This window comes from Diaphorina citri, unplaced genomic scaffold (assembly GCF_000475195.1).
Source record: "Diaphorina citri unplaced genomic scaffold, Diaci psyllid genome assembly version 1.1 scaffold267, whole genome shotgun sequence".
Lineage (NCBI taxonomy): Eukaryota > Metazoa > Arthropoda > Insecta > Hemiptera > Psyllidae > Diaphorina > Diaphorina citri.
The window spans coordinates 37,900-64,229 of NW_007377704.1; the positions used below are offsets into that span (position 1 = coordinate 37,900).

The 26,330-nt window shown below is 32.9% G+C and overlaps 2 protein-coding genes across 5 annotated transcripts in view; one reads left to right on the forward strand and one right to left on the reverse strand.

Annotated features, from left to right (window-relative positions):
• Positions 1–13,644, reverse strand: part of LOC103506855 — a 28,727-nt gene extending 15,083 nt beyond the window's left edge. The window contains exon 1 of the mRNA XM_008471271.2: positions 12,937–13,644. Within this exon, the coding sequence (XP_008469493.2) occupies positions 12,937–12,945 (9 nt within the window). The 5' untranslated portion in view covers positions 12,946–13,644. The remainder of the gene's footprint in view (positions 1–12,936) is intronic.
• The window catches only part of LOC103506856, a 16,598-nt gene continuing 1,416 nt past the window's right edge, over positions 11,149–26,330 (forward strand). Inside the window, exons 1-6 of one of the 4 annotated variants that reach the window (XM_026821823.1) lie at positions 11,149–11,330; positions 17,182–17,235; positions 22,083–22,262; positions 23,076–23,198; positions 24,023–24,064; positions 26,050–26,175. In XM_026821823.1, coding sequence (XP_026677624.1) covers positions 17,227–17,235; positions 22,083–22,262; positions 23,076–23,198; positions 24,023–24,064; positions 26,050–26,175 — 480 coding nt within the window. In that variant the 5' untranslated portion in view covers positions 11,149–11,330; positions 17,182–17,226. Of the gene's footprint in view, positions 11,331–14,163; positions 14,392–17,181; positions 17,236–17,848; positions 17,903–22,082; positions 22,263–23,075; positions 23,199–24,022; positions 24,065–26,049; positions 26,176–26,330 lie in introns of those variants that run through there. The other 3 variants (XM_026821824.1, XM_026821825.1, XM_026821826.1) reach the window with 3 other exon arrangements.

A 26,330-nucleotide genomic window follows, 5' to 3' on the forward strand; every position in this document is an offset into this window, starting at 1 on the left:
ATATCTAAAAATAAAACAGTCTAGAATATTATTATATCTATTATAATATTATAAAGTTGATTTATTTATTTATAAATTTATACATAGGTACCAAGTAGGTTATACTTCCTTCCAATCTGCAACTGTATGAACGAATTCATTCATTGCATGAAATAAACAAAGAAATAATAGAAACAAAATAAACAAAAACATCAATGTTCTTACATAATAGTAAATAAACAATAATAAACATAAACAAACTTTAGCAGAAGAGGGCGGAATTTACTGCTCACAGCAATCTCTTCCATTTAACTTTCTAACCTTGATCTCAATTTGAATTCAGACGCAATGGTAGTTTTTATTTTTTATTATTATATATTATTTATTTTTTTTTATTCTACTAGGTATTCGGAGAGGGAGGTACTTAACAAGTAGGCAGTTCAGTTCATTGAAAGTAGAATTCAATTAAATAAAGGACCCTTACGAGTTACGGCCCCCAAAATAACCTACGGGGCCAAAATTTTTGCAGTTATGTTGAAACAAACAGAAAAAGTAAATACAGTCGTGAACCGAATCTCGGTTCATTTGACAACTCCACTGATTTGTTAAGACTCGGTTGTAAAGACATCTCCACCAATATGCTAAAATCATCTGAGTTCATTTGGCGTCTCCACTATCCACTGATTTGTTAAGACTCGGTTGTAAAGACATCTCCACCAATATGCTAAAATCATCTGAGTTCATTTGGCGTCTCCACTATTTTGTGAAAATTTCGCTGTTCTTCAGGTATCTCCGCTACTTTTGCTGTTTTGAGGTCTACGGATAGAATATTATGTTAGTACCAATTAGGTATTATGTTTTAATAAATTAATATAATTTATTTATTACCAGGATTTATTTTCCATGTATTTATTTACCCATGAAAATGCATTAGGTATCTATCTCTCAAATTTATTTGAATTATTTTTCAACGGAAAAAGTGGGTACATTCCCCAAACAACGCCTTCATTTTTGATTTTCTGAGAACCAAACGATTTTTTCTCTCTTAATTTTCATTTATCTAATTTCATTCTCATTACATTTATTTAAATTATTTTTCAACGGAAAAAGTGGGTACATTCCCCAAACCACGCCTTCATTTTTGATTTTCTGAGAACCAAACGATTTTTTCTCTCTTAATTTTCATTTATCTAATTTCATTCTCATTACCAAAGTTAGCGAACTACCACGCAATCCTACACCATGTCAAAATATGAAAAATTTCCAGGCAGCAGGCAGACTGAAAACCGAGAGATAGAGAGAATGTATTTCTTGGTTACTTCGATAAAAGTTGGAGTTAGAATCTGCAATATCATATCTGATATACCTACAGGAAGGTCAATAACATTGTAATTGACTTGTGTCCGACAGCACAACACTCGCTCGGTAAACTCTCCGGATTTAATCTCTTTTTACTTTCTTTTTTTCACATAATATTAGGGAAGTGTTGTATAATTTTGTTTAGAACGTTGGATACGTCAGAATAGTGAAGCAGGACTGATCTTTGTTCAAGACTCTGCTACTTTCTCCTCTTGTTTTTTTAAAATTGTTTGTTTTTGTAGCTTTTTATTTTTGTTTTCAAAAAATTGATAGTATTTTGACGATGAGTAGATGTGATTTTCACAGCGATGTCCATTATTTGCTATCATTATTAGACACCTCATCTCTTTAGAATAATGTAAGATATAAGTAATTTATTATTTCATTTACTACCTGAATGGTTTGTCCCCAAATTACCGGTAGGAAATTGATAGTGAATAGATAGGCTAAAAAGATAGATAACACCATTCCTTTTGTGGGCATAAGCCACCAAAAGAAATTTGCACGTCAAAAATTGAGATATTCTCAACCGTTTTAAAGCATCCATTTGCTTGTCTGCTCAAAACTATTTTCCAATCGTTTGCATCTCTTGATTTTTCTCACTAAAGTTCAGCATTTCAAGTAGGGTTTACTTGCAAGACTAGGAAGTTCAAGTTCTTTTTTTAACTGTAAATAAAAGAGTATAAAAATAGAAGTTCAGCTTGGTTACCAACGCATCATAACTTGCTTTACTTTCGATGCCGGATTACAAGTTCACCGAGTCCGTTCATTCACCTTACAAACATTCTGGCTAGCGTTCATAGCCAGGTCAATTCATCCTCTACCTTAGAATCTACGATCTCGATTCTACACGAGTTCTACTCACACTTCTTTTACACCTCTAAATTCTTATTTCACCGTTGATTTGCAGTCCAGGTTTTCTGCTGTTTGTTTTTGCTTGTCAAAATAAGATCTTAGGCTGCGGGTGTGAAGGGACTTTTGAGTCCTGTCTCTGCAGGATAAAAGGTATATTCCATCCTAATCTATTCTATTTTTGCATACAGGTACCTATTTCGTGACGAACTGAAGGATTTTACGTATTTCATTTTTAAAAATACCCATGTATCATGTAAAATCTATGAAATATACCAAGCAAAAGGCTCAGGGATTTAAAAAAAAAAAAAAAGATTTTAAATATGATCATGAAGAGAAAATGTTAGAAATGGCTACTACATTTTTCATATCAATAAAATTTTATGTTATAAGCAAGTTTTACTTTCTGTTCTTCTTTTGTACTAAAAAAATCCAACAGAGAATTTCAACGGTGACAAAATGGGACTGCTTATTTTTCATTTTATTATATTATTATTTTTCAGATGAACTCTGATATCAAAAAGTTTCGTGTTTTGTTTGGACAATTATTTTGCGTGTGCGTTCATACCTTTGGATTATATGACCTGACCGCTATTGGATTAACCCTATTGCATTAAACCCCATGGATTATTTACTTTTGCACTCAAAGGATTAAATGCCACAGCCCGAATCTTTTGCGAAAGATTGGATTATCAAATATGTAAATGTAAGTGACAATTACGTGTTGTTTTGGTTGTTGAAAAGTTATTCTTCGTCTTCTGTCTTCAGCTTCAAAGGTCTTCCTATCTATACCTACATCTTGGGTACCTACCTATTTATTCGTTTACATTTGTGTTCCCAATGCTGCACTAGGATTGATAGAGAATAAACCAATAGGTATAGTGATACACATCAACTTTAGCCTAAAAGTGATAACGATAACAGTACTAAAAGTGATGATGATAACATTAGTTGATAAATTCCATTATTATTTCATCTAAAAAGAATCTTCTAGGTAGGTCCATACTCGTACTTACCTACTGAAAAACATAAACAAATTTCACCCCTAAAAGTATTTAGGGGTAACGCAAAAATAACAATAATAGGTAATCCATGTCCTATCGGCCTTTGCGAATGATAATAAATGCTGAAATAAGTCAATATCAGTTTTACAAAGCATGAAAAATATTGAATGAACTACATAGAAGATTCAAACCGAAACTTCAACCGAAGTCAAGGAGAAAGAGTTAATCATCAAACCTTCGGTCATTAACCTTACCAATATTGCTTGTACTTTAAGTCAGTAAGAACAGTATGAGCTTTTCTCTATTGATTTATGCCTTTTCTTTTGCATATAAGTTTTTCTAGAAGATAAAATATAGACCCGTTTCCAATTTTTTTAATAAATGAAGTAATATGAGGTATCTACCTATTATTTTTCTTCTAATTACTTACGGTAGAAGAGAATGCCTATGGAAGACTTTACGTGTTTTGGTTAGCAATCTTTCGACTTTCGATTTTACCTCTTTTTGATTTTGATTACAACTTTTGTAATATTCGATTACCTACTTGTAATTGAATAAACACCTACAAATAAAGATAAGACAGATCAGTCTATTAGAGTGAAGGGACTGTCTAGTCTTACCCATGGGTAGGGTACGTAAATTCATCTAGGGGTATCAAAAATGTATACAATATAGGAATTATTTAGGTATTTACGTAAGTAATTTACAATAATTAAATAGCTGCCAAGATTTCCTGTTAACTTCTTCAAAGAATGTACGGTTTTCATGGGTAGGTACCTATTTCTAATAATTTCTAAAATAAATAAATAGAAAAATAAAAAGGAAAATAAGAAGCTTTTACTTAAAAATATATATAAAAAAATACCGAATAATAAAATAGAAAAAAAAATCTAAAATAAATCTCATTTCTATGACGAGTTAGAAGCATTGGAGTAGAATCTAGATTCTAGAGGTAATAGAGGTTCATCGACCCTGATCTTCTAAGTATGTCTTCAGTATCTATTCATTCTCATACCTGCGTAGATTCTTGACCCTAAGCTTTCAGCCAGTGGAGTACTCTTGGGGACAGTCCCCATGAAATTCTTGGGGCCCCTGAAATTCTTGGGGTCCCCTGAAATTTGGGGTTACTTTTTAACTTCATTTCCCAACCTAACTACGGCAGATTTTCGGTCTTCAAATTTTCTTTTTACGTGAAAATATCTTCGATTATTTAAAAGTAGGTACCAATATTTCAGTTCAGGGTTGACTTACAAATTACGACTGTTTTATAAACAATCTTATTGTTCTCAAATCAATAACTTTTACTAAAAAATTGCAGTAAATAGACCAAGGCTGGTTTATAAACAAAACTAACTGTTTCTAAGTACTGAAAACTGAAACCTTAATGTTTACCAGACATTGTTTATGTTTACAATTTAGGTACTTATCACTTGACGAACGCAATAACACTGGCCCAGTTTAAAGATGGTTTTAAATTTCATCATCCACTACTGTTCATAATTATGTTTTCCGCAATACTTCCTTGGCCTTCTAGAAGAGTTCAAAAGAATCAGTAATAACATTAGGAAACAAATAAATAGTAGGTATTTACCTATAATAATTCTACCAACCTGAGGTTGAATTAATAGTCCGCCACTGCTTTCAGGTAGGTACAACTTGATGGAATTATTTTAGGTGCCCAGGTATGTAGACTTCATAGAAAACGTAATTATTTTTATTATTTTAGGTAGGTTCCTATGTATGGACCTGAGAATAAATAATTATGATCCCCTCAATAGGGTTTTCCAGTTTGGTGCTCAACTCTCAAGATAGAACGGTTTTGGGACTAACTTTTCTTATTTTCTTGCTGATTAAACTTTTACTCACAAATATCTTTCTGTTTACTAAGATTTAGTAAAATACGTAAACCTGTTTATAAAAGTACGTATTTTTTACAGTTTTCTTGCAAGCTCTTGGGTGGTTGATAGCTGTTTCGTTGGAAACAAACTTATACCTAACCTGATTTTTTTGCATGTAAGTAGGTGTACCTACTTAATAGGTCTAATAATGACCAACCCTTTAAACTCAACATAACAAGGTCATAACTTCCTAGCCTTTACTTTACCGTCTCTGACTATTTCTCTAGGATTACCTGTTTATCTCCTGTTTTCAGAACATCCAATATTCAAATAGATTCTATAGAATGGTGTCTGTTGTCTAGATCAAAAAAACTTGTCCCCAAACTTACCTCCCTAGTTAGGATTCCTAGTTAGAACTAACTGTCTGATTTTGCGAATCTTACTTTCAACTACCAATCTACCATTAAGGCAAAACAAAGACATTTGTGTGTCCAAAGCATTAAAAAACACTTACTAAATTAGAAGAATCCTATTATATAAAAAGAAGAAGAAAGTGGAAAAATATAGAAACAATAATTACCTACTTGGACCAATAGGTTCTCCTATGAATAAAACAGACAATCTCTTGCTTGGACAATAAAGAACACACATGATATTAGCAAAACATCATAACTCAATAACAATCATGTTATTGTTATTAATAACGTTAAATTTACGATCTAGTTTTCGTCAAAATTGTCACAGCTCTTTCTTCCTCAGTTAACTGTTATTCCTTTGTTATCTTATTGACTACTGTTAACTGTTTCCTGGATTTCTATTCTGAAGAAATGACTTTGAAAGCACACAAAAGACGAAACAAAAGGCATTGTGTCCAACAAAACATACCTAGGTGGAGGTTTTCATAAACGATTATTTACGATGCGTTTAGAAGAAGAAATTGACAAGTCAAAGAGGAAAATATATAAATAACTTTTTCTTTTTGGTGTAACAAATATTTCCAACTTGGGGTTAACTCCGGGGAAACTTTTACTTTTCAGACCGAAAAACTTTAAATGTAGACGATTTTTTTTCAAACTTTTTATTAATGGATAAATAAGATTAACGGTAGTTTGCGTCTTGTTTTCTTGGAAAATTCTTTTTCTCATCCTTCCAAAGGCCACGTTTTTTTATTTGAAGACCAAAATCTACTTTCAATTTCTACGACATACAGTGATAAAATCAAAAGTCCATACGAAGTTTACCTACCGATAAAACTTTTGACAATCTTAATGGTTGATGGTTTGGAAAAGTTAGATACTTTATCTACATTTTATTCCACAGCAGTATAAATAAGCACTACTCTTAAGCCCATCCTGATATTTGAACATTTTACTTCTTGGTTGGTACCTACTTAAATACATAGTGGGTGCTAAATGTTACCTTTTTACTAATAAGGGTCTCCACACATTCATTTCCCCATTACCGTTAGATCTCTGCGAACCCAGCACGCATATGGATCTAAATTTCACGTGTATCAAGATTTACTCCTTTCTCCCTAATTATCAATACCGTTAGGACCCTAAATCTGAATCCCTCAGACCGTTAGATCCTCTAATCAAAACAACAGGTAGTTATCTAACATCTGCCACCTGTTTTCAACATCCTAACGGGATACTAAAACATCCACCCCCAAAACATAATGCTGATAAAATTTAACAAAAAGAGATCCCGCAATATCTGTAAGGTTCAACCTTTTTTTATCTTCCTGGATTTTTTACATCCTTTTTAATACCCACCTTTTGGAATTTGGAAACACTACCTTTTTTGTAGAGGGGTCTATTTCTACAAATCTTTACAAATAATACCAATGAGGTATTTTTTAAGACCACCTGTCTTTAACATGAGATAATTTACTGTTAGCTATTCCTGTAGCACGCTCGCTTTGTTCTGTGATTCTTTGGAAGAGACATTATTATTATTCTTTAGTTATTTATTTTTATACATTTGTTTTGATTTTCTGTCTGACTTTTGTTTTGCCTTTGTTCTTCAAATGTCTATTGTGATGTCCTTGTTCCATTCCATTGCTCAGTCCATCAATTGCCTATTATGATGTTTATTCTGTAAACTTTTGAAGAAGTACATATTGTTAAATTCAATGTTAGCAAAAAAGGGTATATTAATAATAATAATAATAATAATAATAATAATAATAATAATAATAATAATAATAATAATAATAATAATAATAATAATAAAAATAATAATAATAAAAATGAAAAAAAAAAAATGGATGACAGATCAAACAGTCGTGATGACGTCAATCTATTTTCAAAGTGTAAAGTGGTTTTCAGGAACAGGTCATAGAGAGCTTTGCATACCTAATAAGTGCAAAGCTTTTACAAACATCTAAACTTTCTTCTTTCTACCTTTTCCCTGGCGAAGTGCAACGAATTGTCATTATTTAAAGTAGAAGAACCAACAGTCATACACATCCGGACTTCCAATTCGTCACAAATATTCCAGGAATTGAGATGACTATAAATTTCTAGTCACCGAACTTGGTACCCGCATAAACTCGCAAATACCGGTACTAAATTTTACCGTACGTTTTGCCCATTTATAACTTCGGAGACAGGATTAGGTGATTTGATAAAGGCTTTTCCTGTCTTAGTTTGCTTTCTGTTCAAGATTTTACTATCCGTACAAGATAACTTAACTGAAAAGTCTCTCTTTTGAAGATGTCCTACTGGAAAACCCTGCCACTCAGAAAGGCAGAAAAAAATCACAATTGAAATGTGATTGTATTTTGTCCTCGCCAAAAATTGAACCCGGATCTGCCGCGTGTCAGACCGGTAGTACTTACCGCACATGATGTAAGTTCAATGAACACCTAACCCAGAGTCTAACTCATTCTGTTAGACCTCTAGTAAATTCGTGATCAAGGCTAAAAAGTATCCGATATACCAGGCAACTCCAAAGTTATTTTCTAACACAACTAATTGGTATCTACTGAAAAGTGAAAGCCACGCTGATAAATTTTATCAGGCTAGTTAATAAAGTTGGCAGACTGAAAGGGATACGCTTGGCATACAGGATGGTCTTACCAAACCGGAAGAATTTTTTTGCTAGAAATTTTAAAAATTGAGGAGGGGGAAAAATGAAATTGTGGAAGAGTGAAAGTGATTTTCCCTTTCCTTTATTGCGAAATGAGGAAACATTATAGGTACCTATCTAATTCAAATTTTTCATCTTATCAACAGTTGAAGTAAATGAAAAGTATTATTATTATTATTATTATTTGTTTTGTCTTACAAGTTTGACTTTCGCTGTCAGATTTATTTTTCAAGGCAAAGGTTAATCCTAAATAATCATAATATTTGATTTATTTATATTCCTAATTAGTCTGAGGACAGAAATAGAATGTGGCCAACATTTCGTAAAAAGAATTTCAATTTTAAAATTTTCAATAAATCTTTATTTTTATAATTCAGTTATTTTGTTCACAATATAATACAATTGCAATAGATATAATTCAATAGCCACCCAAAATTCCAAAAATATAAAAAAAAACAAAATTTTCCAGACAGTTTTCATCCAAATAGGAGGGGGAAGAAACCCTTCTTGTGGTTATTTATCATCAATTTTCTTTTCGTGAGGTATTTTCAGAAATTTTCTTTTTATTATTTTGAGATTGTTTTCAAGGTTAAGAAAAGGAAAGAGGAGAAAAATAAAATACAAAATTTTTAGCAATTTTATTATTATTATTTTATATTATTAAATAAAATAAAGAAAAATAATTAATAAATAAAAGTAAAATAATAATAAAATTGCTAGAAATTTCGTACGGAGGACAATATCTGGAGTACACACTGCATAAACATCTCACACGGCGAGTATAATGTACCTAGATGTATGTCACAAGCCTGAGGCTGTTTTACCGTTACTCCATTCGGTCATTCAACTCATTTGGCGACCTTGCTAACTCTATCATCCCTCACTGACAGTGAACTTGACTACCTTGCCCAATGGTAGAGGTTATCAGGGGTATAGTAGGCCGTGGGGTTTTGTTTACGATTGGATATGAGGTAATAAAAACGGGTGGAGGAGCTCACTGGGTAAGAATTCCGCAATAAAAGTGTTGAAACCTTGGTTAGAATAAAAATAAACAGAAATTACCTACCTACTCGTATATGAAAGGCATCTTTTTTTTATTTTATTTTTTATTGTCGTCCAGGACTAGGAAAAAATCTGTTTATTATTTCAGAAAGAACAGGGACCATTTTCTGTTGGTGATGCTTTTCAAAGGTAGAAGGTATACTCTTTTAAGTACCTAGGTATTGCCAAAACAAGTAAAAAATATGCAAAAGAAAACCAGATGCAAATCTCCAGAAAAAGAAAATACTTTTCCAGGAAGATATAAATTTGCGGATTTTCTGGGCCATGTGGCATTTTTTTCCATTTCAAAAAGTTCCTACCCAATTTCTCAAAGTGTAAAGTGGTTTTCAGGAACAGGTCATAGAGAGCTTTGCATACCTAATAAGTGCAAAGCTTTTACAAACATCTAAACTTTCTTCTTTCTACCTTTTCCCTGGCGAAGTGCAACGAATTGTCATTATTTAAAGTAGAAGAACCAACAGTCATACACATCCGGACTTCCAATTCGTCACAAATATTCCAGGAATTGAGATGACTATAAATTTCTAGTCACCGAACTTGGTACCCGCATAAACTCGCAAATACCGGTACTAAATTTTACCGTACGTTTTGCCCATTTATAACTTCGGAGACAGGATTAGGTGATTTGATAAAGGCTTTTCCTGTCTTAGTTTGCTTTCTGTTCAAGATTTTACTATCCGTACAAGATAACTTAACTGAAAAGTCTCTCTTTTGAAGATGTCCTACTGGAAAACCCTGCCACTCAGAAAGGCAGAAAAAAATCACAATTGAAATGTGATTGTATTTTGTCCTCGCCAAAAATTGAACCCGGATCTGCCGCGTGTCAGACCGGTAGTACTTACCGCACATGATGTAAGTTCAATGAACACCTAACCCAGAGTCTAACTCATTCTGTTAGACCTCTAGTAAATTCGTGATCAAGGCTAAAAAGTATCCGATATACCAGGCAACTCCAAAGTTATTTTCTAACACAACTAATTGGTATCTACTGAAAAGTGAAAGCCACGCTGATAAATTTTATCAGGCTAGTTAATAAAGTTGGCAGACTGAAAGGGATACGCTTGGCATACAGGATGGTCTTACCAAACCGGAAGAATTTTTTTGCTAGAAATTTTAAAAATTGAGGAGGGGGAAAAATGAAATTGTGGAAGAGTGAAAGTGATTTTCCCTTTCCTTTATTGCGAAATGAGGAAACATTATAGGTACCTATCTAATTCAAATTTTTCATCTTATCAACAGTTGAAGTAAATGAAAAGTATTATTATTATTATTATTATTTGTTTTGTCTTACAAGTTTGACTTTCGCTGTCAGATTTATTTTTCAAGGCAAAGGTTAATCCTAAATAATCATAATATTTGATTTATTTATATTCCTAATTAGTCTGAGGACAGAAATAGAATGTGGCCAACATTTCGTAAAAAGAATTTCAATTTTAAAATTTTCAATAAATCTTTATTTTTATAATTCAGTTATTTTGTTCACAATATAATACAATTGCAATAGATATAATTCAATAGCCACCCAAAATTCCAAAAATATAAAAAAAAACAAAATTTTCCAGACAGTTTTCATCCAAATAGGAGGGGGAAGAAACCCTTCTTGTGGTTATTTATCATCAATTTTCTTTCAATGTAAAAATAGTACCTACCTAATATGTAATTGTAAACAAATATAAAAATGGAAAGAACATTTAAAAAATAATAAACAAATGAACACAGTTTGTTCCAAATAGTGGTCTATATTTGACAGAAAATTGAGATTTTCTTAGTACACTAACAAAAAGAAGAAGAAGAAAAGTGTATAAAAAAAAGTTTTCAAACGCGAATGTCAAAATGTAAAGCGCATGCGATCGAATGCATTTCACAATTTCATTTCTTTTACCGAAACAACTGCATATTGCAACTGCACTCTTTAGAAAATTCCGTAGACTTGAAAAGTATAAATGCATTTCACAATTTCATTTCTTTTACCGAAACAACTGCATATTGCAACTGCACTCTTTAGAAAATTCCGTAGACTTGAAAAGTATATTCTAATTGCAATAGGTCAGCTGTATTTGATTTTTAAAAAAGAATATTTTGTTCACATTTATTGAAATTACCAGGAATGCATAAGTCTCGTGACACATCAATCATTAGAAATGTAAGTGTTTTCGTTTCTTTTATTTTTTGTGTTTACGTTTATTTTATGGATATTATTATTTTTTTTTTTAAATTTATTTATTCAATCTGGTAACTTTTAAATGAGAGAAAAAAAAAAATGATATCGTCAAATGCATGTGAACTTTTTTAAATTAAAACGCACGACAACCTTGATGTTTACTGAGGGTTAGGAAGATCTAGGATGCCTTGGGCATATAGGTATCATCCAAGGAGCAATTTTTCTTCAAAAAATAAGGGTGTTGCAAACGACAAATTGCCTTATTATTTTAATTTAGCGTGTGCCCTTGGAGATCCTAGATTTATAGATTGCATTCAAATACATAATCGCGTGCTTGGGGGTGCTTGTGCTGGAATGCCGCGTGCATCATGCTAGCTATTTTGTTGGACAGATGTTTCCTAAAATAAATAATCTTTAATTTAGATTAAGTATGACTAGTTTGACATTGAAAAGAAAAAAAACTGTAGATAGGTTACATAAAAAAAAGATAAAAAACATGATCTTTATTTCACAGTTTCTTCTGTCTATGTTCTCTATGAGCTTTGATGGCCAAAAAATACCTCGGAAGAGCAGTTATTTTGGACAGATGTTTCCTAAAATAAATAATCTTTAATTTAGATTAAGTATGACTAGTTTGACATTGAAAAGAAAAAAAACTGTAGATAGGTTACATAAAAAAAAAAGAAAAAAAACATGATCTTTATTTCACAGTTTCTTCTGTCTATGTTCTCTATGAGCTTTGATGGCCAAAAAATACCTCGGAAGAGCAGTTATATGTAGATATTAAACTTATGAAACCTACCTAGATAAGTAGTCATACAAAACCCCATCTCCCCAAATTCTAGACCTAAAAAATCATTTACGAAATTCTTGTTTCCAACAAGTCAATCTCTGCAAGAGAGTTGGAAAAGTTCTTTCTTTCAGCTACTGAACGGTTAATTTTCCTGGATAGGTACAGAAAATAATGAGTTCAAGCTCAGATCAATCATAGATAGTATCTTGGCTTAGGATACTAATGGGTACTCGTAATCCAGTTGAAAATAGTTCATATGTTATTTAAGAAACAACCCAAATTTGGCCCATCTACAGTGTACAGTCAATCCTATAAGTCAGCAGGATAAAAAGGAATATGGCCAAGATTGCAGTATCTCGTCTAAGCTATTACGAGGACAAATACAAAGAGCATCAAATCAATTACAAATAAGAAACATATCAAAGAAATTCTCTGAAAGGAAATGCTCTGGAGCACATCAGAAAGAAAAACGAATGCAAAATGAAGAATGGCCTCAAAAAGAAAAGAATTAGGTCAGATGGAAGCTCCAGTGACTTTTGTGCTTCAGTTATCTTTTCCTCTTTACACCACCAGCTTTTCCACCCTTGTACATGTTTCATGCTTGTTTTACAATGCATGTAACATCACTCGGAATGAAATTGCAACGCATATTAATGTTATTAGACGCAACATAGATACGAGTCTTCCAAATTCTGACGAACTTTGATCTCGTGAAAAATAATAGAAAGTAAAAAATACAACTAGACACTATTTTCTTCTCGTTGCAATGAATCAACTTATAATCAAGTAACTTACCAAGATCATACAAAATATTCGAACAAGAGACCCGAGGGATAGTATGACAATGTGCTGTATGTTCTTCTGGACAACTTTGTGAGGACAATGATTTTTGGTAATCAGTTTCAAACCTTTGTATCATTAATTTATACCTAATAATGAGTGTCATTGTCACTACAGCTGAGTTATATCTACGAAGCAACGCTGCAACGGCCATTGTTCAAATGATAATTATAGGTATTTTCTCAGAGACTATTAGGTATTCTTAAAACTTTACAAATTAAGTACACAAAGGCTCATTTTGAAACCACAAACTGATTATTTAATAAGTTTCATTATCAAGTTGTGACGCATATTTAGTTCCAGTAAACCATTACACGTGCTTGCAAAATATTGCAAGTAAGTACCTATATTACAGAGATTAGAACATACATCGCGCGGGTAATAAAATTATTTGACAATGCATTTAATCAGCGAATTTTATCTTTACAGTTAAAAACATTATTAGACGACTGGGTCTTTATCTAAGTTTCCACTCTAAATGGAGATTACTCGAATTACAGATCTCAAATAAAACTCTTATCATAGTGACTTCAGTAACATTCTGATTTTCTTCTAAAGAATAGTAATACTTAGTGCTAGTAACTAGACACGTGCTTTTCATGGTGATGATAGTAATGATGATAGACTTGATTGAAAAGTACCGCACGAGAATACTCTACGAATAGCCATACGGCTATCGACAACAAAAATAAAGAAATACGGAGGAAGAAAAAAACGCGAAGTTATAACATAATTATATTATTAGTCCCCGCCTCATGACCGATCGTTCTCAATTCAGTTGAGTTGGCAGTTAGTCTACCCAACGCGGATGACCCAATGAACTTGTGTACTTACGATCTCGATACATACATTCAGATTTCCTTTCAGTAATTTGTAATCTCGAGGTTGGGGGGCCTGCTCGACGAATATTTGTTTTCATTGTTTTGATGCAGACGTCGCACTGGGTCATAGATAAGGGGAATGAAATTGATAGGCGGAAAAAGTGAGGAAAGAAGAGATTGGAAACCGATTCCACCTATATTACAGAGATTAGAACATACATCGCGCGGGTAATAAAATTATTTGACAATGCATTTAATCAGCGAATTTTATCTTTACAGTTAAAAACATTATTAGACGACTGGGTCTTTATCTAAGTTTCCCCTCTAAATGGAGATTACTCGAATTACAGATCTCAAATAAAACTCTCATAGTGACTTCAGTAACATTCTGATTTTCTTCTAAAGAATAGTAATACTTAGTGCTAGTAACTAGACACGTGCTTTTCATGGTGATGATAGTAATGATGATAGACTTGATTGAAAAGTACCGCACGAGAATACTCTACGAATAGCCATACGGCTATCGACTGGTTAAGGGTCATCAATACTGGAAGCGGTCTGGAAGATATCAGTACTCGCGAGATTGAGGGTAAGACTTTGTTCTTTATCAGTGTACAGTTCCTCCTATGGTTGCAATAATGGTAACTACCAAAGAAATTTTTCTTTAGGGACCTTTCTGTTTGCAGCTTTTTACAATTTCCTATTCAGCATCGATTTCTTTGGATATATTTTGGATTTAGATCCTTTTGGTTTTTGGCTTTTCTTCCTTTGATTTCGCAAGCTTGTAGTTTTATAATTTTATTTTTCTGTGTGATTTTCCAGAGACTCTTATACACGTCTAAATACTTTTTTCCTTTTTTGCGTTCTAATAAAAAAGAAGGAAAGATAAGATAAAAACTCCAACAACTCCTAGACGCGTTGAAAATCACAGCGAAAATATATATATATATAAAAAAATTACAATTTCTACGGTCAAGCTTCACTTGAAGTTTCAAATAGCACTTGACCTTCTCGCGTATGAGACAGTGAAACTAGGAACACCCTGTATATCTGGCAGTTAACATGCTAACGTAGAAAATCCGGAAGTATGAATGCTCCATAATAGAAACTCATATATTCATCACAATGCAGAATATTACGAGCAAAAACTATTGGGGGTCGTACGTAGACGAAATGCACTTTCATACAGTATTTCCCTCGAAATTGAACTCGATGTCTCGTGTTTTTCTTTTTTTTTTTTTCTCTCCCCCAAATCCATCCCTCGAATTTTTTTAGACGAAGGACTAATGACCAATACCACGATCTGACTTTGAATTTGGTTTAACTCTCCGAAGCAATCTGATTTGTCGATTTTCAACTTTGTAGTCAATCAGATTGCTCAATCCAAGAGTTAAACTTACCTCAAGTTTAAACTCAGATTTTGGCCCTGGCCATAAGACTAAAAAAAAAAAAAATCGAGATGAGAAATTTTCCTAGTTTACCTTACAGCTTTGTTGTCTAGACTTAATCTGTGGTTCACAAAATAAACAATGTATAGCCATCATTTTTAAACGAAGACCATTTTTACACGAATTTCCAGGGACCCCTTTTAGACAAAATAAAATTTGTAGAAAAATCGAAATCAAAACATGCCTCCTATTTTTCCAACACCTCATGATCTCTCACAAAACACTGTATAGCATAGATTATCCTTGAGTTGCTCATATGCTCTTAAAACTCATATAAATAACATTGACATTGAAGATGCAAAAATAACTGAATTATATAAAACGTACAATATTAATATTTATTTATAAATATTTCGCACGTATACAATATAATGTGCAGTTTTTTATTTTGCACTTTGAATGCAGTTTTTACTGCCTGTTACTCTTTTTTCTCTATTTATATTCGTGTTACTCTCACACGCTGGGTTACTACCTATACTTTGAGGCATGTCTTATGTTCTGCCTTGACCTACGGTATGCCCAAACTGGTCGTTAGTGCCAATATTAAAGCCCGCCCTGGCGCGGGCGGTATTGACTGAGAATTTGGGCTCTCTTTAGGTCCTTTGATCTCTCGAGGTCTTTTGGTTCCTCTTGATCTCTTTTTTGTATCTCTTGAGGTTCTTGACGTAGCGTGCCATCACTCCATTTGGATTATAACGATCATCAATCTTTGATCGTTATAATTCATCTGATCAAAGAATAGCTAGCTTCAATCTTTATAGAAAAGTCTTTTCTGTGGCTTAATTATTAAGCCTTATATGTGTATGTTAGAATTGTTAGAGCATAGAACATAGCTTGAAGAGCATACATATTGTCATGTAGTCTAACTTCATCAATACTAGACTCAGATATCTGCGAAGTTGATCTACAAATACTTTGGCTGGATTGGATGAAATAAACATCCAGTCTAGTCTATTTTAGTCCATATAGGAACCGAGACTTTTTCATTACATTAGCTACCTAATATCCAGCAAATAGTTCTTAAATGGCCCTGGTAGCCGCGGGCGGTATTGACTGAGAATTTGGGCTCTCTTTAGGTCCTTTGATCTCTCGAGGTCTTTTGGTTCCTCTTGATCTCTTTTTTGTATCTCTTGAGGTTCTTGACCTAGCGTGCCATCACTCCATTTGGATTATAACGATCATCAATCTTTGATCGTTATAATTCATCTGATCAAAGAATAGCTAGCTTCAATCTTTATAGAAAAGTCTTTTCTGTGGGTCATTTGGCAGGCATTTTTCGTTACAAAAAGAGAAATAATGTTTTTCTTGCCTCAGACACTTTGAAACCAGACATTGTTCTTTTGATCTTTGTGATGGGATGACATTTATTTCGTTGTTTCACATGTAGCGTGCCATCACTCCATTTGGATTATAACGATCATCAATCTTTGATCGTTATAAATCATCTGATCAAAGAACAGCTAGCTTCAATCTTTATAGAAAAGTCTTTTCTGTGGATCATTTGGCAGGCATTTTTCGTTACAAAAGGAGAAATGTTTTTCTTGCCTCAGACACTTTGAAACCAGACATTGTTCTTTTGATCTTTGTGATGGGATGACATTTATTTCGTTGTTTCACATCGGTATTCAGCTGAAAAATCAAGGAGGTTGTCTAATAATCTAATAAAATTGTGCATTGATTGATTTTGACGTCCCACACTGGTGATGCATAGATTTTTAAAGGTTCAGCGTTTGTTATTCTTTATTTTTTAGTGTAGGATGAACCTAGGCAAATATTTACACTGAAATTTGAATAGCAATCTTGATGCGTTGATGGAAAACAAGCATTAATATTTTTCTATACCTATCTTTTCTATAAAATCGTCCCTATTTTTCCAATTTTCGGGTTTTGGCAATATTGTAAATAATTTAAATTCTGTTTCTATGTTTCAGGCTCAACAGTTTTTGAATCTGGACCGTGCTTGTTGACCAGTCAAAATGAGACAGGTAATGTTTGTAACTTTGCAATTACCTTTTGTTGTTATTGTAGGTAAATCTTTACTTTCCTATTACAACTAAAAAATATAATGGGAAGAAAAAAATAAGTCCCTATTTGGTTTGATTTGGGGTCTTATTTCTATTTTGTTTTCTTTGCTTTGTTAATTGGCATTAACTGGAGTTGGAGTAATAATTTCAAGTTTACCAAGTAGGTAGGTTACCTATCTGGAAAATTGGGTATTCGCGGTAGGTATGGGTTCTATTCTCGAGCAACACAACATTCAAAAGGATGGAAAATTCAACTGAAGTGATTATGTTATTTTAGTACTTTGATACCTACGTATTAACAAGAGAAGAAAATTGTTATGCATACTTATTATATTTGTATGTTTGCTCATTAAAAAATAATAATAATAAATAGGTAAATATTGCTCCCCATGATTGCATTAATACGTGGAAAAGGATCTTCAAGCATTTACTAATAACACCTACACAGAGAAATTCTTACGAATTCAAAATACTCGTATTTGCAATAGACACCCAACCAGAATTTTCCTTAAGCTCAACAGAGCCGGGTTTTGGCAATATTGTAAATAATTTAAATTCTGTTTCTATGTTTCAGGCTCAACAGTTCTTGAATCTGGACCGTGCTTGTTGACCAGTCAAAATGAGACAGGTAATGTTTGTAACTTTGTAATTACTTTTTGTTGTTATTGTAGGTAAATCTTTACTTTCCTATTACAACTAAAAAATATAGTGGAAAGAAAAATCCTCTCCGGCTATTCTTTGTTTTTTTAATTGGCATTACCTGGAGTAATAATTTCAAGTTTACCAAGTAGGTAGGTTACCTATCTGGAAAATTGGGTATTCGCGCTATGGGTTCTATTCTCGAGCAATACAACATTCAAAAGGATAGAAAATTCAACTGAAGTGATTATGTTATTTTAGTACTTTGATACCTACGTATTAACAAGAGAAGAAAATTGTTATGCATATACTTGTTATATTTTGTATGTTTGCTCATTAAAAAATAATAATAATAAATAGGTAAATATTGCTCCCCATGATTGCATTAATACGTGGAAAAGGATCTTCAAGCATAAAAACTAATATACAACACCTACACAGAGAAATTCTTACGAATTCAAAATACTCGTATTTGCAATAGACACCCAACCAGAATTTTCCTTAAGCTCAACAGAGTGAAAAATCTAGGGGTAGGAGGCGAATATTAAATATTCGAGACAGACGGTAGTCTAAAAAAAAGCCCTTTTCTCCTATCGAAAGGCAGTCTCAGACAGACTTGTGCATTTTACAATGCAGGCGTGCACGTTTCGAACGAAATTCAGGAAAATGCAGATTAGGTCAAAGAATGTCTGGCTTGGGTGGAAAAGCGGGTGGGAGAGCGTCTGAAATGAGGACTGTGAACGTTCGCTCTCCACAACTAGTACGGAAAAATGTACGAGCTTTTGTAACTTTACGAGATGTACAGAACAGAAAGAAATACAAAAAATATAAAATCTTGGGTAGGTTACCAGCTATTTAGAAAAAAAATTTATTTTTGGAATAAATAAATAATAATAAAATAATTTAGTAAATACTTGCTCTTTAGGTTCTTTTGATGCAAAAATCGCAAAATTACGTAAATTTTAGTAATAGGTAGATATCATGGACAGCTTCGAAAAAAAAGTAATAACTGTAAAACAATAGCTATGTATGTGCCTACCTACCTACTCTCTTTTATTCAATACAGCCTAGAAATATTTGTTAAATTATTAATAGAAAGTAAAAATTCCCGAAATTGGCTGGGATCTAGGACCTTGTTAATTTTCCTGGAAAAACGTTTCGCAGTTTCCGTGTTCGCTTGCGCTCGAAATTCCGTACATTTCCCTTGCGAAATCTAGTACAAATTTCTTCCCTGGAGAGGCAGCATTGCTGGGGAGGTAGGAGGTCGGGATATACCGGGGCCGAAGGACGGGGAGGAGGTAAACTAGGAAGTAGGGCACTAGGGTCTGACATCACTCTTCTACATACCCCGAATATTGATTTTTCTCATCACTTTGATAATGAAATTCTTTTCCTCAATGTAAGTGAAAACGACTCGAATGTATTTCTTCTCTGAGAGCTTGCATAATGGATGCACATCAATTGCATCTCAATATTTTAAATTGCATCTCCCCAGTGCACAAACGAATTGATGTCAGACGAATGCCAAAAGTTCCTTTCAACTTTCCAATAACGATAGTTTTTATTTTAACTTTTATTTATTTACGATTATTTTGGAATAGTGGCATTCGAATAATGTTTTTTATTCACTTTCTGTATGATGCCAAATGCCAAAAAATCACACTTAATTCTTTGATTGTAAAATGTCTTCTTGTTGTACGAGTATGTATTTGAAAATGGAATTACATTTTCTGTTCGACAGTCTAAATCCCTAAATTAAGCTCTTTATAACAAATCATTAAATGTCATACTAAACAGAACGATGGGCGGAGATAAAGGGACTTGTCAGTCCTTTCCTAGCAGAACAGTATTCCAGTTATAATATCAATTACCTATTTCTAGTCCATATAGAAAAAAATAAAATATAAAAATAAAAAATAAACAAATAATAACAAAACAAGAAGAAATACGATGTTAACATAATTTTTCAAATTTATTGTGATGTTGGAATATTATGAAAAGTAAAATAAATGAATTAAAGAAACACAGTTTGCGGAAATGCAAATTCACCCACACAACATCGTAATGATTTTTGGGGGTGTGAAAGTTATCGAGTATTATGTCCAAAATTTTAAACATTTATTTTTCCACCAGAACTTTTTATTCACTTTCTGCATGATGCCAAATGCCAAAAAATCACACTTAATTCTTTGATTGTAAAATGTCTTCTTGTTATACGAGTATGTATTTGTTCTGAACATTACTTACTGAAAATGGAATTACATTTTCTGTTCGACAGTCTAAATCCCTAAATTAAGCTCTTTATAACTACAGCTACAGTAAGCTCTTGAAATCATTAAATGTCATACTAAACAGTACCATGGATGGGTGGAGATAAAGGGACTTTTCAGTCCTTTCCTAGCAGAACAGTATTCGAGTTATAATATCAATTACCTATTTCTAGTCCATATAGAAAAAAAATAGATAAACAAATAATAACAAAACAAGAAGAAATACGATGTTAACATAATTTTTCAAATTTATTGTGATGTTGGAAGATTATGAAAAGTAAAATAAATGAATTAATGAAACGCAGTTTGCGGAAATGCAAATTTACCCACACAACATCGTAATGATTTTTGGGGGTGTGAAAGTTATCGAGTATTATGTCCAAAATTTTAAACATTTATTTTTCCATCAGAACTTTACAACATTATTATTTGATCGGAAAACGAAATTCGGCTTTTTTGAAGGCTTGTTTTAACCCCTACATTTAATACCTATTTGGTAGATTTTTTTTTATTTGTTTACAGAAAAAGTTACGTGGAAAGATGCCAATTTATAATATTTATGTCTAAGAAGATAAAAAAAAAACTCATTGGACTAATGGTGTCTGTTTATGCTGACGCAAGTTTGAAGGCGTTTTCGGGGAAACTTATTTTTCTTCAAAAGAGTGAAAGAGTTTTTAACATTATGCTAGATGCTAGACATTCGCTAGAAATTGCTGGAACTTAAAGTGGGTTATAGAAGGGACTCTTCCTTTGTATTTTTCCCTGGAAATCAGACATGGGAAAATGATTCCAGGATGTTGGGGGCGATTGGATGAATATTACGAAGAATAACGTCCGCAATGTCCGCATAGTTTACAAGTTACTAGAGACTTTATTTATTCACTTTGAAATACCTTTTCCTTTCAGACATTACCAGAAAATTCCACCTAGATGAATTTTTCCCAATGACCTTTTCATTACTCTTTTTTTACTGAGTGAAAATTCTTCTGTTCAAAGGTTCAAAGCATCGAGCAATCGAGCTCTTCCTATGTTGACGTGTTTCTGAATTAAACTCAAATTTAGTCATGATCTACGAATTCAATTTATTTTTCTAAACAAAACCTTGTATTTTACATATTTTCCTAAAACAAAACCTCGTATTTTTTTTCGTTCACAGGAAGAGTTGGAATCTAGCGACTCCCCTTGGGATTTGGACGGAATCAAAGAGGAAGAATTTGAAAAATTAGTCGTCTACCTTCCTTTGGCTTTTCTTCCTTTGATTTCGCAGGCTTGTAGTTTTATAATTTTATTTTTCCGTGTGATTTTCCAGAGACTCTTATACACGCCTAAATACTTTTTTCCTTTTTTGCGTTCTAATAAAAAAGAAGGAAAGATAAGATAAAAACTCCAACAACTCCTAGACGCGTTGAAAATTCAAGAGTGAAAGAGTTTTTAACATTAAGCTAGATGCTAGACATTCGCTAGAAATTGCTGGAACTTTAAGTGGGTTATAGAAGGGACTCTTCCTTTGTATATTTCCCTGGAAATCAGACATGGGAAAATGATTCCAGGATGTTGGGTGCGATTGGATGAATATAACGAAGAATAACGTCCGCATAGTTTACAAGTTACTTAGACACTTTATTTATTCACTTCGAAATACCTTTTCCTTTCACACATTACCAGAAGATTCCACCTAGATTAATTTTTCCCAATGACCTTTTCATTACTTTTCTTTTTTACTGAGTGAAAATTCTTCTGTTCAAAGCATCGAGCAATCGAGCTCTTCCTATGTTGACGTATTTCTGAATTAAACTCAAATTTAGTCATGATCTACGAATTTAATTTATTTTTCTAAACAAAACCTTGTATTTTACATATTTTCCTAAAACAAAACCTCGTATTTTTTCTCGTTCACAGGAAGAGTTGGAATCTAGCGACTCCCCTTGGGATTTGGACGGAATCAAAGAGGAAGAATTTGAAAAATTAGTCGTCTACTACGTCCGAGACAGATCTCCTAGCCCTGATAACTCAAACAAAGCTGTTTCATCCCTGCCCAAGAATCTCGTCATAAAAAGATCTCAACAAATACATTTAAAAGTAAGTTCTCATAAAAAGATAAAAACAAAATTAGTATTTAATAATTTATTTAACAAAAGCATTTAATACTCGTAGATAGGTATGTTTCTACCTATACATTTAAAAGTAAGTTCTTGACGATCTCAACAAATAGGTAATTTAAAAGTACGTTCTGAGTTCTTGGCGACAAAGCTGGCTATTTAATACTCGTAGATAGGTATGTACCTATACATTTAAAAGTAAGTTCTTGACGATCTCAACAAATAGGTAATTTAAAAGTACGTTCTGAGTTCTTGGCGACAAAGCTGGCATTCAAATTGAACAAATTATGAACAAACTTTTAAGCCCGTTTTAAACAAGGTGGGTACCTCCTTAATTCTTTCTTGATTTTTACTTTCTTTTCTATTTTTTTTTTCTTTTTTTTTCAAAGATTTGGGTGACATCAGCGGTGCAGTTTAATTTTTTGGTCAAATTTGAATATATACAATTTTTCGGACTACTTTGTGCAATTTTGTCATCACGCTGCCACAAACGAGGCAGTTCAGATTATTGAGACACATTATACATTATTGTGTTATTTATAGACTGCAAATAAACAAAGAGACCTTTTTTGGCAGAACGTCTCTTGGTCCTAACTGATATAAGGTGATTCTAAGTATTAGCTATTAGTGCTTTATTTTAGACTGTCGAATTAGGACAAGGCAGTAGTCCCTTTATCTCAACAATATTGCACCACTTTATTTATAGAAATCATTAAGTAGGTACAATATGGTAGGTAACAAACAAAATAAGTATTCCTTTATTCTAAGTATTACTTTATTTTTTGATTTCCAGGAAGCTGATGGAGTGTTTAGTACAAGTTATATTCCCCGGGGTACCCGGTTCGGTCCCGTGTTGGGCGAAGTTTATCCCAGGGATAAAATACCGGACAAACCCGACAAGAAGCATTTCTGGAGGGTAAGCACATTTTTCATTCCAGTGTCCTAACTATTTCAATGTCTGCTTTTAAGATAATATTTGCTTAATTATTAAGCCTTATATGTGTATGTTAGAATTGTTAGAGCATAGAACATAGCTTGAAGAGCACACATATTGTCATGTAGTCTAACATCATCAATACCAAGACTCAGATATCTGCGAAGTTGATCTACAAATACTTTGGCTGGATTGGATGAAATAAACATCTATTTTAGTCCATATAGGAACCGAGACTTTTTCATTACATTAGCTACCTAATATCCAGCAAATAGTTCTTAAATGGCCCTGGTAGCGTAGCACAAATAATGCTCTTCCCCCTAATTTTCCAAGTGTTTTCGACCATCTGATGAGAAGCATTAGAGAACGAAACTTACGTGTTTTGTTTCGAATCTTTAGATGTTTGTGTTACCTCGCATAAATCCACACAACCGTGAGCTGTCCGTATTATAACTTAGTCAATAAAATCTGATAGATGTTTACTTAGAAGAGCTTTGCAGACGTAGGAGTTTTTCCCACATTCATTACCTGAAGATTTTCAAAATGTCTCGCATTGTTTGTCGGAGCTCTCTTAAAAAGCATCCTATCTCAAGGCTAAAAAATTGTTAAAATGGTGCTCCAAAATTGTACGATTTGCGGTACGCTTCGCTTTTGCGAAACAGCCCCTTATGGTAATTCGGTTCAATGTTTAAACATTATCTTATTTTTAACTGTCTCTTTCACTTCTTAACTAATTATATTTTATTTTTTCTTTTATTTGTTCCTCTCTCATCGCATGTTGGTTGTGCTTCACGAAAACACCTCAGGTTCAAATTCGAGAAGACTATGGATATAAGTTTAATTCAAAGGTAGATTACTTCTCTTTCTTTTCTGTCTTTTGAAATTTCAAGCTTCTTTAATGAGCTGAAAGCTTCTAAAATACTTTACGATTTTTCATTTAACGTAACCTTGTAATTTTCTAAATACGTACCTTCAGAGGAGTGGTTTGAGTGTTCTGTTTACTCATATGTGGCTATACCCTTTTTCACCCTTTTCTTAAAGCTAAGTATGAGAGACTATCTGTTCCGTTTATAATCCGGTCAAGTTTCAGTGGTAAATTATGCCATCTCTTGACAAAACTTTATGCTCAAACCGCGCCATCTGAAGGTCATAACAGGAGTATTATACTTTTAAGTTAAATATTGTTATCTAAATATGAAAATAACTTTACTCTAAACCAGTGAAGAGTAAGGTTATTTTCATATTTAGATACCTATTTAAAATGAACCTTCACAAAGTTACTGAGTCTACCATCAATATGTTAATTTTTTTTTATTTTATTTTATTTTTTTTTTTTTAACATGTACGTGTAGGTTCTGACATAATACAATCTCATAACCACTTATTGTGCTTTTATTAGATATTATTTTTATATTTAGTAGTATTTTAGGCACTGATTCAATGAACTATAAACATTCAATACTGAAAAGTCCTTTTGTAAGTACATACAACATTTTAAAAAAGTCCATTCACATTTCTATTTTCTGTTGCACACCTGTAACAATTTTCGTGTCGTGAATTATTCGCGACGTTTTTAGATCTCCACCAACCGCAGTTGTAACAAAATACAGACAAAATTCACAAACCACAAGGATTTCTGGACCAAAAATAGGATAATAAATATTCGTTTAGAATAGCAGGATTTCCCCCCGTTTTACCTCAAACTAAATTTGTGTTAAAAAAAAAGAGGAGGAGAAGGAGTAGAAATGGAAGGGAAGGCAAACTATAAAAGTCATTGTTTGGAGCCTTTGCCATGATATATCCTGTAATCCTAATCCTATTCTACTTGTTTGGAATCCACTTCCTCTTCTTACGAAAAAGAAAAATCAATCCCGAAGTGAAGAAATAGGAAGACTCTATGCTAAATTTCAACTCTTCATTTGAATGTAAACGGCTTTTCACAGCCTTTTTACGATTTCAGTTCCTACTTGTTTGGAATCTACTTCCTCTTCTCCCGAAAAAGAAAAATCAATCCCCAAGTGAAGAAATAGGAAGACTCTATGCTAAATTTCAACTCTTCATTTGAATGTAAACGGCTTTTCACAGCCTTTTTACGATTTCAGTTCGGAGCCAAGAGCGCGAAGAACATGGAAATTTTCGTGTTCATTAAAATGAGAAAAAAGAAAGGGAAAAAATTAAGCTTGTTTTTACCTTTGTTATTTCTGGAGCTCAATTTTTCACTGTCTATTTTCCCCCTTTCGCGTTGAATAATGCTGCTAAAATTTCTTATTAAGTGGATTTCCACTCTGTATTTTTAGGCATTTTGCGGGAGGAAAGAATATTGTGCTATCGATAGTAGTTAGTAATTTACTTAGGTATATTTGGATTTTGGGACCTCTTAGAATCTTAGATCAAAACGGAAGCAATTCAGGCGGTTGTTTATGAAATTACATATTCGTATTTTAGATTTGAGAACTTAATACCACTCATTTTCCATACCATTAATATTTTTATTTCTTTGAGCTCCAATTTTCTTCTGAGGAAAATCGAGTCCTACGTTTAGATCTATTTTTTGCCCTTTCATATCATACATTCCAAGTAACGTTACAAGACAAATACCAAGTATAGGTAACTTTAAAAGTTATGAACATCAGATGATTAGACTCAGTAGATATTTACTTTAGGGCTTTACTTGCACTATCGGCTTATCACCAGAAATACCTTTAGTCTAACTTTAGACGTCCAAAAAACAACAAACACCTCTTTATTGATATGATTTCGTTTACAAATAATCTAAGATAGTTTATGCAGAATTATAGGTTCAGATGTTTAACCAATTCCAATTCCATTCTAGATCCACAAAGAAAATCAACTGTTCTACGTGATAGACGCGGAAGATGTCACCAAATCTAATTGGATGCGATTTGTCCAGCCTACTACAAGCCGTGCTGCTCAAAATCTTGTGGCTTGTCAGTACAAGGTAAGATTTGCGACCCCAAAATTGAGAAAATGTTCCAAGTTTAGACTTTATCCGAAATATTGAAAGAATACCTGGATAAAGTTTCAGCTTGTTTCAAAAAAGAAAAGGAAAAAAAAAAAAAAAAAAAAAAAAAAAAAAAAAAACCCCCATTTACC